We start from the raw sequence: 14,873 nt of genomic DNA on the forward strand, positions 1-14,873 counted from the left end.
AATGAATTTACTGTTTCCAGGAGAACACTAGTTACTTCTTTCTTAATATCAGGACATATATTATTTTTAGGTGAGAATCATTCACATGCTGAATCAGAATACAGAACACAAATGAAGGACAGTAACACAGTGCCCCCCATACACACACACACACACACACACACAAAAAAAAAAAAAAAAAAAAAAAAAAAAAGGAAAAGGAAAGTAATCAGGTGACGAATTAATTCAATGTATTGTTTCAATCTCTGCTGGAAAACCACTTCTGTGTTGGCACAGAACACCAGACAAGTAGAATGAACTTAACATGGCATCTGTCAGAAATTTCTGTTCTGGTTTGATACCATTATAGATTCTATTTGAAGGTAGATGATTTCCAGAGTGAATGGAAAATAGGCACAATTTCTAATAAGAGTAAACACACAAAGCAGTTCAGAGTACCCAGAAGAAAAAAGTTGGGACTAAGGTGGTACAGCTTTCTCAGATCAAGCAGAAAGGTTGAAAACTCATTTAGAGATTTGTTCTAGATAATCCTATATGTCTCATTTCCAGATATATCTAAACAGAGGAGAAAGAATACTCAAGAAAGAAGATCATGTTATCTATTTCCAATCCTCCACAATCTGATCTCAGGAACATTACTAACTGAACTGCTTGGAAGCACCCACAAGAAACCTTGTTGCTGCTATGTTCCTGTCTGCCTGAAAGGACAGCAATGCATCGCAGTAGGGCAACGGTGCTTTGTTCCAGCAAACATCAGAAGGCATGGGGCATAGCCCAGGTTCTCCAGTCCACACAGAGAGCCTAGGAGTCAAGTTCAGTCAAAGAGATTGTAATAAAGCCGAAACAGCAAATGCCTGATGGCAACACTGAGCTCTAGACCTAGAGCTTTCCTGTCTGCCTCTTGGAAGAACACCCTCAAGAACAGACTTTCTCTGGCTGTTCACACAGCTGTTGAATCATCTCAGCAAGGTCAAGACACCGCAAAATTCGCCATTTCTCAGCAGCCAGCTCCTCCTTGGATACCTGTCCCAGCAGTTTTTTGGCAAAGAGGTTCTGATCCTGCATGAAAAGTCCCACAGCAGACCTTGGGGCTTGAGGAAAGTTCTCCAGGCAACCACTGGTGAAACAGAAATTGATTTTCTTTTCACGTCTCATCCCTGGTCCTCTTTCTTCAATCCAAGTCAGAGGCCTAGTATGGAGAAACAGTGGAACAAGAGATTATTTATGAAGAAATTGAATCAACAGTTCTGCTTTAATCATGTTTTGCAGTAATCACAGAAAATGCCCTAATAAATGTACCTTTTTAAAATTTCAGTCACTGCATGCTAATTTAAGATGTTCTGATCAACAAGCCTTGTGGCTAGTTACAAAGCTGAACACCATGTTATAGCCTTAACTCTGCCACTGCTACATGCTACTGCTTTCAGCACACCACCTAAACTCCCTCCAGCTTCATTTTCTCTATGCACAATGAACATGTTTAACCATCTTGAGAGGCAAAGAGAAGTTGAATCTATTCATTCAATTTGGATGAAGAGTGCGGTTAAACATCCAAATACTTTGTTAGTGATTTAATCACAGCTAAACTTGCAAGGCCCTCAATATTTAGTCATTCCTCTAGCAAGAATAAACTGTCAGTAAGATACATAATCATGACCCATGTGCAAGCACCTTAAGGGAAGTTTTCCAGTTGTCTGGGACAAGTGTTTGCCCAGAGAACTGCACCCTTTAGGATTATCTGGACAGCACCAGACAGCAAGGTGTCTCATGCAGATGCATCTGTACTTTCTTGGAACTTTTTTCAGACTTTTCAAATACAATGATGGCACTCAGTCAGTCCTAGATATTATACCAGAATATGTCAATTTGGCCTGCTTCAGCTTTGTAACTCTTAGACAGTTCTCTTATGTCACGACAGTCACAGGCTCCTAGGCAAGCAGAGGTGTGCTGGCTATTGACTGCGTTAGTTGTCATGGTTTTGCAATTTTGTAATTTTGCTATCAGTATTCCACATCATAACATCATGATAAAGCATGTATAACTTTGACGAATGTGCTGCTCACAGAAGAAGACTGATGTCCCAGAGAACATCACAGTCAGTCATATGACAAGGACTCTATATAGTCTCACTTCAGTTCTGGACTCACTCTCTTGGATCCTGCCAGCCATGGGGGAGTGTGTGGAAGCATTCCAGCCATTTCACCTAGAGTTACAGTAGGCCTTTTGGTTTTGGGACTCACTCTCTCCTATTTTACTTGATTTGTTAGCCTTAATTCCAATTATATTGTATTATATTGTGTTATCCTGTATTCTGACATAGTATTTAGTAAATAAGTGTGCCTCCTTAGATCCTTGCAGCTGTTTTTTTTTTTTTTTGGGGGGGGGGAGGGCTAGCAGCCCATTCCAGGCCAACTGCCCCGCTGTCATGGGTGCAGGTAGATTTTAGGTTAACCCACGACAGGATTTTGGTGGAGAATGTGGGCAGAAGTAGGCAAAAGTGGGCAAAAATTGCAAAAGCTGCTGGTTGGGTTTTTTTTTTCTTCTTTTAGCTTTTACAGAGCTACAAGTTTTTGTTTTGTTTTTTTTTTTTTGTTAAGAAGCTATCTAAAGTATACGTTTCTGCACCTGCAAGCTTGACCTTGAAAGTCTGGGCGGACAACCAATACCCCGGAATATTTTGTAAACTTTGAGCTCTGCTATTTTGCTACTGAAGAGAGGAAAAATGTGTGCTCTGCTTGTAAAACTGCTTTTCAGGGGACTGCATGCTCCTCGTCCCTTCCTTGTATCCTTTATGCAGTTTTTGAATGCCCATTTGACCACACTGTTAATTTCCCTGAACATACTGTTGGTTATTTTATTAATCTCACTCAGTATCTGGATTTATAACATTCTGAAGAAGTCTTCCCCAGAACCAGAGAACACTGAGTGGCAGGGAGTGTGGAGAGGCTTTGAGGAGGCTTTAAAAAGACAGAAATCTTCAGTGTCATGGAGCTTTACTCCTGAACACTTGAAGAATCCCAAGAGTTTGATTGCATATTTGAGGCAGGTATGTTGTGGCTCAGGCAGATCTCAGGAGGCACAAATGATCTGGGACCTGGCTAATGCTTATCAGGCCTTATTCAATACCATTCCAGAGAAGGAAAAAGTTTTTGAAGCTGAGAGAGAGTCTCAGAGCTGAGATGGAGAATCTCAGAGCTGAGAGAATGAATGACCTCCTATATCAAGCATGACACCCTCTGGTCTGAACTTGATGCCCTCTGGTCCAGGCAAGACGCACCCCAGTCTGAGTGAGAAGCCCTCCAGTCTGAGCAAGATAGCCTCCGGTCCGAGCATAACACTCTCCAGTCTGAGCGCGATGCCCTCCAGTCTGGACACTACACTCTCCAGTCAGAGCGTGACACTCTCCAGTCCGAGCACAACGCCCTCCAGTTCGAGTATAACAACCTCCAGTCAAAGTGAGGCCCCTCCCTGAGCCCAGCCGGGGCAGCCGGTAGCGGAGCAGCGCAACCCCAAGCAGATGACACCCGTCTCGGCTCTCCTGGTGGGTCTGTTCCATATCTGGAAGGGGTTGGTGCACTTCCGGGCTGAGCGGGCACCCACTGCTATGGCAACGGGGCAGGAGGCCGCACTGCCCCCGGTCTGGCCTGCTGGAGGTTAGTTCACAGGTCCTCATACTTACCTCCCCAACTTCAGCTCAGTTGATGACAGAGAAAGCATGGGAGGACTGTGTTGCTGCATAGGTTTATCAGATTCCTTGGCCTTACATGGCAAATGCTAGCAGAAGGTTTGAGGAATGATCATCAACACGAGCTACTTACAATCCTCTTTTCCAGTTCTTTTTTCATCTACATAAATCATACTATTACCTTTCTGCAGCTCATTCATCAGTACTCACACTACTGCCTCTTATTAGAAGGTGCACACTGTTTTCCTCACATGGTTTTTGATGGCCCTTCCACAGTCCTTTATGGCCTACTTCAGTCTGCCGCTCACAAATTATGAGAGCATTACATGTGGAAGAATAAATTCTGTCCTCAAGCACTACTCATTAAATCTTAAATATCACTAAATCAGGAAGTCCTTGTCAATCTACCCTGAACACATTCTGCAAAGCACTTAGCTTAATGGTTCTGCACCTCTCATCTTCCATACTTTAGGAGGTAATTTCTACATTCGTATCATTGTAACTATTACTTTTTGCTCACCAATATTTCCGTACACACACCTTAGAAATTAAGCATGCCAGAAGAAACGAATCAAACAGATTTAAACTACTGTAGGGAAAGGAAAAAAAAAAGGATCCAAACCACAGTCAGCAAAAAATGCACACAGGAAAATCCCCACAGGACTAATAAATCCAAATCTCTTGTTGTTCAGGAAGTCCTAAGGCTGCAGGCCACAAGGGTGCCTGAGGGCTGCATCACTCTGTGGTTTTTATGTTCTCATTCCCTTTCCCTGAGACATCTCCTGCTGACCACCGCCACAGGCAGGCCACTGAGGTGGCTGGTTTTCTCCAACCCGAGAACTGTTTTTTTTCTTATGACAGCAGATATCCATGGAAGGTTTAGACCACTGTTGTGTGAAGCTGCTTTGTCTCAGGTAGACTGGTGTGAAGAAACCATTGGGCAGATACAGGCAAAGGCCTCTACCACATAACACTGGGGAGTACATGGGATGATCCAAAACAGGTAATATTAGTATGGGGTCACATCCCTGGAGTAATCTACAGCAGATGCAGATCAATGGACAGATTCAAATTTATGCCATCTGGAAGCACAATCACATAAGTCGGGCAAATTTAAAAAAAGACTGAAATGGCTGATTCAGGTCAGTGAGCAGGAAATGTTAGTTACATTAGTTTTACTGATAGATTTGTTGGGTTGCGGTTGGGTTTTTAGTTATTCTTCCAAAAAGGGAGATGTTTCACTTGATTGCTAACTAAAACATATTATTTTTTAGCTAACAACTTCTACATTAAAATTTGTCCTTTTTTATCACTACAAAGGCACATATGCTGCAACTCTGCTTAAGTACCAGGGTTGCATTTCACATCAGAAAACTATTTTTTAATAGGGCTGATGTTTTTATTAAGTAATTTATCCACTTCCATTTAAGATCTGCATCAAAGCACTTTCTGGAAATGCATGTAATTAGTTACTGAGTAGCATTAGTAGTTTTATTTGAAAATAACAATCACAGTATTTTTGGCAGCTAAAGAAGTCATACCTGATTTGGTTGGACAGTTAAGAAGGAAAAGGAGAGTTAAAAGAATTAAACACTGAGAAATTTTACACTGAATTCAAAAGCATGCAGTATCTACTATGGGAAGAAAAGAAAAAGAAAAAGAAAAAGAAAAAGAAAAAGAAAAAGAAAAAGAAAAAGAAAAAGAAAAAGAAAAAGAAAAAGAAAAAGAAAAAGAAAAAGAAAAAGAAAAAGAAAAAGAAAAAGAAAAAGAAAAAGAAAAAGAAAAAGAAAAAGAAAAAGAAAAAGAAAAAGAAAAAGAAAAAAAAGCCAAATTGATTTATAGAGTCTTTTTGTCTTTCCAGATTTTAGCTCTCACAGCTACATTTTATTCAGATTAGAAGATACTTCATCTTTTCTGACTCTCTGTTGCCTCAAATGGTATGTAACCATGTTGCTTGGGCTGTGCTAGCTGAAAAACCAAAATGAAGAAAATGCTCTTTGTACCTGCAGAAGAATTAACCTGGTTTCATGCTTGAAAGCATTCTGGGTCTACTCAACATTTCATGCAACAATTGACACAGAAAAGCATGTTTTACATGCTTTCTGGATATTTAGTTATTTTTTAGACTTCATAAGCTTCATTCTTGGTACAAACAATTTCGAACAGTTATTGTTAGAATGTTTTCAGAAAATGTCTTCTGTTTCTTTTAAACATCCTGTTTCATGTGTTGAAAACACCAGTAGTATTTATTTACTAAGCAATCAACAAGGGCTACCTTATTAACATCAGAACAGGTGTTGCACAGATTATTACCTGTCCAGCTTGTACTAAAAGTCCATTTTTGACATTAACAGAATCCAGGCTTTATAATACTAGGACAGGAACTGCAGTCCCAAACCAGCTGTATTGTCAGTTGAGGTTTGTCTTTTCCTGGATTGCTCAACATTTTGTCACATTAAGGCTGTAAGCCTTGGAAACACAAAAGAGGTAGAGGTCATCACTCAGATAGCTGAGCTTGGGACATTAATGCATATCTCCAAAATTCACCTGAGACAGATAAGCAGCCAGTGCAGGCTAAGCGGCATGGACACGCCATAGCCTTTGCACAAATTCCTGCTCAAGCAAGAACACAGGCTGCTGTGCTCTGCACCTGCTGCATTCTCTAAGGCAGAAAGTAGGCTGAATTAACCTGATTTCTCAAAGTTAGTGCATATATGTCTTTCAAAGAAGGGTGTTCAGAACTTTCCCATCCCTAATGAGAGCTGTAAGAACATCACCATTGCTGACGGGTCACAACTTCACTTGGAGAGTGGGCCAAATTCCCTACTGTCACACATTTACTGATGTCAGTGGGGGAAGGTCAGCAGGATTATGGTGCAGAGACCGACAGGCATACTGGAATGCTATGTAATTTTCCAGCCAGTGTTAAGTTATTCTGAAGCACAAAATGACTGTCATGGGCATAATGAAAACATGGCAACAAAATACTTACTGACTGACCCACATGCAGAGTTAGCCATGAGCTAAGAAAAGCAGATATTTGTCAGCTGTGTTGCAAGAAAAATAATCCAGGAACAGCTCTGTACCTAATACGTATCATACATGGCAGCTAAGGACTACTTACAGACAGGTCAGCCAGAGATGCTTAAACCATCCACTAGTTCCACCTGCTGGAACTAGCTCAAAATCTCACTCTACACTGAGCTTTACAGACACTCTCATTATTTTCAAATTACTAAGAGGGTAAACATGGACAGTGTATGGTGTTCTGTTCTCTTGTAACTACAGAAATTATTTCTTTTATTTAGAGAGGAAGAAAGATCACTAAGACAAGATGCTTATCCCATCATAAACAGAAACAGGTTTTGTAGGAGTTCAGAGAGTGCTTCAACAAAATCTGCAGTGAAACTAATGGTCCAAGTGAGCCTTGATTTTTCACTGCCCAGATATATAGTTCTACAGGTCATAATTTTTTTAACAAATAACTTACTCAAAATTCTTCTAGCAGTCAGCATTCATATTTATTTTGTTGCTATTGTCTGTTTGATGGTATTTGTTGTGTTTTTAAGGTTTTGGTTCTACATACGTGCAACAACAAAAAAAGTAATTCATTATAAACAGAGGTAGGTCAGGATATTTTCCTATGTCATCATCTTTTCCCTGGTTCTCCCTAGTCTTCTTATTTGCCTGTAAGGGCAGAACACACCTCATGGAAAAAAAGGAAAATGTGAATGAAAAGAAAGGAACGAACTGTTCTACCACCATTCCTACCTGCTAGGAAACATACAAAGATTAGTAACTTCTCTACATCTTTTAGTCAGACAATTCTTATGTTGCAGCTCTAGCATGCTTCAGCCTTCTTCAGCTTCCTTGAAAAGGAGATGACCTCCATGCAGATGGTCCACAATAATCAAAATGAAAACTTTCCAGCAAAATTCAACACCATACTGTACACTGAGTTGGGCACTTCATTCTCAGAATGCATAGCCCATAAGATATTTAAAAATATATTTCATAGCAAGGTCACTAAAAAGTAACCTGAAAGGTTATCGTTAACATAATAAAATGGAGATCTAACTCAGTATTATAAATTGTAGTATCAGAAATGTTTTCTGCAAAGAAGTCGTACAGCAATGGCTAGACAATAAAAGTATCCTTGCTGCTAGATTCTCACTCTCAGAGTATGACAGACTGGGGAAACATAAGTGAAAAAGAAACAACCCAAAACAAGATATGGAACAGACTGATGACCTATTCAGGAAAAAATCAGTGTCAGTACTCCAAGTTAGACATTAATCAAGAGCTGGCCTCTCTATAGTGACAAAATACAGTGCTTAAAATGTGTTATTTTCTCTTAACCTTCAGCTAGTTGCACATAGCTACAGCATTATAGTGCTACAAGCTACATATTATGACTTCTCCAGTGGGTTTTCAAATAGTTGCATATTTCCAACCTTTAAACAAGGGTTAGTGTTAAACATACATCTAGAATGTGTATTGTTAAACAAAAAATATCCTGCCTCTGAAAACCTTTTCTGGATGCAAGAAAAAGGCTTTTCAATCTAAGGCATAGGAAAGGCATAACTGCTTTGTGAACCCATTCCCACATTCAGACAGCAGGAAAGAACTTTTAAAACATTCTTTTTCTCTTCCACAGACACTGCCTGATTGTGGCTGCTCTTCTTTACCATGATTGCTACAGGAAATAGTCTCAGGTCTCTTTTGCTTGCAGCACTCTAAAACCAGTATTAACCAGTATTCTATTTCCACAAGAGAAAGGATGTAGACCTCCTACAAATGATACCCAAACAGGCTGGCTCATCTACTGCCATAACCGTTACTCACTTCTTGTCTGCAGTCTGAAAATGAACAGTCATTCTGGAATAATTCTTATCCTTCTGCTCTTCTCTGGAGGCAGAGATGACAGTGAGGTCTCCGAAGAGGTCAATCAGCCAAGTCAGTCGGGCAATTCCACTGAAAGCTGGGAACCCTGCTTTTGTTTCATCGAGGACACTACCTGGTGCAATAGCAACAGAAAGACTTGAGAAATTGAAAATAATAATGCGTGCTGCACAGGAAAGGCTGAAAAAACTGCAGTATTGCAGGCTTAGAAACCAGGGTGTAGAAAGGCCATCAGTGAATGAACTGAGTAGCAAGTCAACAAACACAATCAACCTTGAAATGGATTTGTTGAAGTGCTATGACAGAGAATACTGCACCAAGTACATATGCAATAAGCCTTAGAGATGTGCTGAGGACAGAAGGGTGTATGTGGATTCACATGTGAATATACAGTAGAGAAAAAGAAATGAACAAAAATCTCTCCTATCACTGCCAGGGCCAAACACTAGTGTGGTAGGCTAAAAGTCTCCACTGGAAACATGGACATGTCCTCAGAGCTCATATTGGTATTGGAATGAGGGAACTAGTTGATACCAGAATACAGGAGAGACAAAGAGAGAGTCTGCCCCCTTGAAAGGCACAGGCTCGCTTTCTTCACAAGTGGTAGTAGAAAGGGAGCAGAAATAGTGTTTTCCAGACCCTTCTGTAACTTTAAGGAAATATCAAGAGGTGATATTTGTATGTCTAGTCAATTTACAAGCAGACTGTTATATAAAAGCTCTGGTCTGGAAGGGCTGGATCCCTGTGGTGCAAGCCAACAAATCTGGTTGAGCTTCAATTTCCACACAACTACTGACCTGTGAAATGTAACACTCCCTTCACTAGGTCTTTCCCAACCATCTCCTTTTTCAGCTGCTTGTATTCTTCAGTCAGAAGTTCAATATGCTCCACATGGAGGACTTTACCTGTCATTAATAAACAAATAAACAAATCAGGCCAGATTAAATAAGAACTTTCTGTATGAAACACATCTAAGCAGGAAAGGCTTCACCAGCCACGAGTAAAAGCTCACTTAAAAATGCTCTCAAGTATGGCTTGCAAAATTACTTTAGGAGGAAAAGAAAATGCAGGCCCTATGTTGAGGCATCTGTTTGGGTTTGTGATTTTCAGGAGATAATGAATGCAGTGACTACAGTAACAATAACCACTATGTTCAACAGAAACTCTGCAATGAAACCCAACACCCAATTAAAGCTGAAAAGTAAGATTTCAAAGTAAAAAATGGGTGAATTCTTGGCCTCTTTCCCCTCATGCTTCCCTGTTCTGCATTCTTCTTCCCAGAGTAGTAGGAAAGAAGATGAAGCAATAAACCATAGCACAATACTTAGACCCAGATTGTAACAATATGATAAATAGTACCCCTTCCATTATAATTAACTGGGCTACTCTGGAAAATAAAATAAAATAAAATAAAATGAAATAAAATGAAATAAAATGAAATAAAATAAAATAAAATAAAATAAAATAAAATAAAATAAAATAAAATAAAATAAAATAAAATAAAATAAAATAAAATAAAATAAAATAAAGTAAAATAAAATAAAGCCATCTAATACAAATTAAATCTGGCTTTCATTCAGTATTTGTTTTTCTTGTAGGTTTTCAAGAGAATCAATTTAGGCTGCTGAAAGTAGCTGCTGCTGCTTCAAGAGCAGAGGTATAATTTTTGCTGAGTGGGAACCCATTTTGCTAGCAACAAGGCAGCAAGTGATATTGGAATAAGGAAAGTGCAAAGCAGAAATCCTATACCTTCGGTATTTTAGGGCAAAAAGGATGCTTTTAAGAAGTGATAATATAGCAGTGCAACCTATCCAAATGACTTGCACTCTGATTCTGTCCAGCATTGCTCTTTTTCTTGCAATCCAGTATATCCCCACTTAGTGACCTCAGCTGAACTGCCACCTTCTCATCCATGGTACTGCAGGGATGGGTCCACAAGCTTTTTACAGTTAAAAACATCTTGCCTGGGGATAAACTGAGATGTCTTGCTGGACTGCAAAAGCATAAGCAGCTGCGTGTGACCAGCATGACACAAATACTAGAAACTAGGGGAGCTGTTTCCAGCTTTATTTTCAGGGAAAGGACAGGGAGTTGTGTAGCCCTAAGGCTATGCTTACTAAATGCTCAACTATCACTGTGACAGAACTTCTCTTTAACAACACTACCAGTAGCAGAAGCTAAAACCTTCAGTGAGGATAAACAAACCTTACCCTTAGCTTTGACATCTGTGTATTTATTTCCCCATTGGAAATCTGAGATTCCCCATCTTAAATCTGATTGACATCTCTGAGACATACATACTCCGTTGCAATCTGTAATTAATAGTGGACTGCAGGGTCCTGCCTTTGAGTTTGATGTCTTTAGTGCTATTCAATAGGTAATAGTGCTTGTAGCACTGAGAACAAATTTCATTACCTTTTTGCTCAGCCATCTCCCAGAGCTCATGGGCGGCCTTAGCAGACAAAGCCATGGGGTACTCAACAAGGACATGTTTCCCAGCTTCTAAAAACATTCTGAAAGGGATACAAGATCAGACTTTAAAAAGTATACTGTCATAATCATTTCTCACCACTGTGCGACATGAGCCAGCAGTGTGCGCTTGTAGCCCAGAAGGCCAACTATATTCCAGGCTGCATTAAAAGAGGAGTGGCCAGCAGGGAGAGGGAGGTGATTGTCCCCCTCTACTAAGTTCTTGTAAGGCCCCATCTGGAATACTGAGTCCAGGCCTGGGGCTGCAATAAAGATTCAGAATTCTTGGAATGGGTCCAGAAGACAGCCACTAAGATGATCAGAGGGCTGGAGCACCTCTCCTATGAAGAAAAATTGAGGGAACTAGGCTTGTTTAGCTTGGAGAAGGTCTCTGGGGAGACCTCATTGTGGCCTTCCAGCTCTTGAAGGGAACATACAAACAGGAGGGGGAATGACTATTTACATGGGTTGATAGTGATAGGACAAGGGATAGGACACTTAGTTTAAAAACTAAGACAGGAGATTTTAGGTTAGATATTAGGAGGAAGTTTTTTTACTCAGAGGGTGCTGACACAATGGAACAGATTGCCCAGAGAGGTTGTGGATGCCCCATCCCTGGTAACATTCAAGGCCAGGCTGGATGTGGCTCTGGGCAGACCTGATCTAGTGGCTGGCAACCCTACCCACAGCAGGGTGGTCCTTTCAACCCTACGATTCTATGAACCCATTACAAGGCTTATGTGGTACTTAGGGAAGTCACAGTGATTACTTCAGGTTTCTGTCTCTCCTCAGGTGTCCACATGCTTTCCTGCAACAGCTTTACATAGACCCTTTGTTGTAATACAAGAAGAATTTCACAGAGCAGCAGCCATGGTTCAAGATAAGGACTTCACAGAACAGCAGCTGCGGAGCAGGATAAACAGCACAAGAACCAAGGACACCTCTAGGATAAGAATGAATGGCTTGCGGCTTTGAAGGGGGGTTTTAGGGTTGTTATTGAAGTAGCTTTCCTCCAATTAGTGTGTGTGATTTTTGGACACCCTCATCTATCTCTATAAAAGTATGGCTTTTTGGGCAATAAATGGATGCAGCTATATTTAACCATATTGGTGTGTGGCTGTTTGTCTGAGCATGCTGACCTTTTGCCTTCAGGTTCGCCAACAACCCTTTATGCTCCTAAATTAACATGGAAGGTGAAGGCAAGGGAAAACAACAGAAAAAGCAGTACAAAATACCTGATGGTTTCCTCGTGGCTTCTGTTTTCTGTGCTGATAAACGCTGCATGAATCTCTTTGCTTCTTAGAGCATCTCCCAGGCTAATCTGCTTGGCCTCATTAATACTGCCAAAACTTCTCCTGTATATTTTGCATAAATACAACAAGAGCATAATCATTTCAGTCCTTTCTTCCCGATTGTATGTTCTGCAGCAGCACTTAGAAACTATTGCTATGGACCACTGAGATAAACGAAGGAAACTTGTGATCCAGGAAGGGCAAAGCACTTACAGACAGAAGCAGAACACAAAACACAAATGAGTCAGTGTATGGGTGGTGGTATCAGTACAGACACCATCCACCTGTTGAAACATATTTTTAGAAGCATCATAGCAAAAGAGCAGTTTTAAAAGAATAATTTGAGGGAGAACAGTGTTCCTGTGGGAGAACTACTCCCCAGTGTTGGCCACTTGGACAAAAGCACCTGAGTTGGCAGGACAATATGCAATGCAATGGACAAAACAAATGCTCAGCTGTGATGGCTCATGACCTGCAGCACATGCACCAGACCAGCAATAAGGTGAAGACTCGCTTGTTCAACACACTGAGCACATCTCCACCTGAAAACAAAACATACACCCACAGCCAAGGCCCTTCACATTAGTAAAGAATACAGCATACAGCTTGGTTGTGTTATGGTAGATGACGAAGAGGATGAGGATAGGCCAAAATTAGGACTTGAAAAGAAGGACAGGCAATGCTTGTGCATGACTGCAATGCAAAGAGAAAGGCAGTACATATATACAAGCAAGCTGCCTGTGAACTGTGTGTTTCAACAGAATTGTTTCTCAACAGAAGTGGTGGAAATCCTATTTTTAGTGCTGTTCCAGACCAGCTGTAGCTGTAGCAAAAGCACCAGAGAACCAGAACTGCATTTGGCAGGGAGATAAACTGGATGACCTAACGGATCTTTTCAGTCTCAAACAACCTGACTACGTGACTTAAATATAGTTGGAAAAAACATGTTCACAGTCTGAGACCCACACATGTACCCCGTAACCATTTAAAACCTTTATGCTTATTGTTATGGAGCAGGCAGTCTAGCAGGAACACTAAGAAGGAAGTATACGCATAACAGTCCCACTAAATTTCTGTTGCTCCAATCTAGCAAGAAAAATTAACATTGCTCTTTGAAAGGCAGCCTTACTGTAAGTACTAAATTATGGGAGCTTTTTTAAAGTTACAGTAGCTTTAAAAAAAATAAAATAAAAAGAACTTAATGATGAAATTGCAGTGTGAGGAGCTTTACAATAGTTTCATAAAACTGTATCCTCAATACACTTTTAAAATTTGTAAACCTTATGTTTTTTAAACATCTAAGTTTCATACAGACATTAGCTCATTAGTATATATATTGTACGTCTGTACATCCTGAACCTACAGTAAATTTAACCCAGACAGAACTTAATCACAGAAATTCTGTAGTGAGTAGGTCACTTCCTTTTTATTTTTAAAGAGAGTCACTTCTGCAAGGTATCTCGTCAAGGTAGCCTATTTGTTCTTTCTTGCAAAGCTTTCTGTGCTCATTTCCTAGCTGACACTCACAATGACAAGACACATTTGCAAAAATTTTCTCTTTGCAGCCAACATTAAGAGAAATGTAAAACTTCTGATATTCACTCCATCCCTACCAAATTACAGTCCTCCATATGAAAAAGTATGTACACCAGAAGAAAGAAACATTACAATATACACGTTACATATTAAGAAGAAATGTCTAACCTGGATACAAATCCAAGGAGCTTCAGATGCTCTGAAGGGCTTGAAGGCATTGGATTCATCAAATCTCGAATACGTGCTAAGCCAGCAATTCCAGCTCCAACCACCACAATCCCAAACATTTTGTTAATCTGACTAGAGGAAAAACACATTTTTTTCATTTAAGTGGGAGAGAAGCAGCTGGGGGGGGGGGGGGGGGCTGTTGGGAGGATAGATTATTCTTTAACTCTTCTTTCATAAAGCCAAACCTTACTCAGATGTCAGCAAGTAGATAACAGAGATGTAATGCTATAGGCTACTGAGTTCACTCAAATCCTTTTGAAAGGTGTTCAAGTGGTTCATCATATTACAGAACTTCTCTTAAGGCCAGTATTTAATAGATAGCATATCACAGCCCCACCACAAAGTCCTTCCTTTCCATGAACAGATGGCAGACTTTATAAGTGAGACATTTTTCCGTTTATACGACAGCTTCCTTTCTGGAAAGAAGCCAAAAGGTTCTGCAAATCCAGCAGTTTTATATAAAGCCGGCTGACTTCCTGAGTGTATGCAATGCATCCTGCCCTGGGCTACCATATGGCCATTAACTGCACATGGACAGCCAAAATACTCTTAGACAAAAAGCAAAGATCACAGTATCACAGTATCACAGTATCATGCGAGTTGGAAGGGACCTTAGAGATCATTGAGTCCAACTCCTGGGATTCGAGCCTTTCTGTGTAGCAGAGCAGCATTTCTGCCCCTTGCGCCACAAGGGGCATTCGAACCCCAGGCCTCTGGTGTTGCAAGCAGCACCTTATACCACTGCGCCACCGGAGGCACAC

The 14,873-nt window shown here is 40.5% G+C and overlaps 1 protein-coding gene across 3 annotated transcripts in view; it reads right to left on the reverse strand.

The window, feature by feature from the left end:
- Positions 1 to 209: 209 nt before the first annotated feature.
- The window catches only part of BLVRA (biliverdin reductase A), a 33,982-nt gene continuing 19,318 nt past the window's right edge, over positions 210 to 14,873 (reverse strand). For all 3 annotated transcript variants that reach the window (XM_072329202.1, XM_072329203.1, XM_072329204.1), the window contains 6 exons: positions 14,053 to 14,184; positions 12,292 to 12,411; positions 11,003 to 11,100; positions 9,385 to 9,492; positions 8,531 to 8,702; positions 210 to 1,189 (listed from right to left, as the gene is read on the reverse strand). In XM_072329202.1, the coding sequence (XP_072185303.1) occupies positions 916 to 1,189; positions 8,531 to 8,702; positions 9,385 to 9,492; positions 11,003 to 11,100; positions 12,292 to 12,411; positions 14,053 to 14,171 (891 nt within the window). In that variant the 5' untranslated portion in view covers positions 14,172 to 14,184 and the 3' untranslated portion in view covers positions 210 to 915. The remainder of the gene's footprint in view (positions 1,190 to 8,530; positions 8,703 to 9,384; positions 9,493 to 11,002; positions 11,101 to 12,291; positions 12,412 to 14,052; positions 14,185 to 14,873) is intronic.

Source organism: Excalfactoria chinensis, chromosome 2, assembly GCF_039878825.1.
Source record: "Excalfactoria chinensis isolate bCotChi1 chromosome 2, bCotChi1.hap2, whole genome shotgun sequence".
In the NCBI taxonomy this organism is placed as follows: Eukaryota; Metazoa; Chordata; class Aves; order Galliformes; family Phasianidae; genus Excalfactoria; species Excalfactoria chinensis.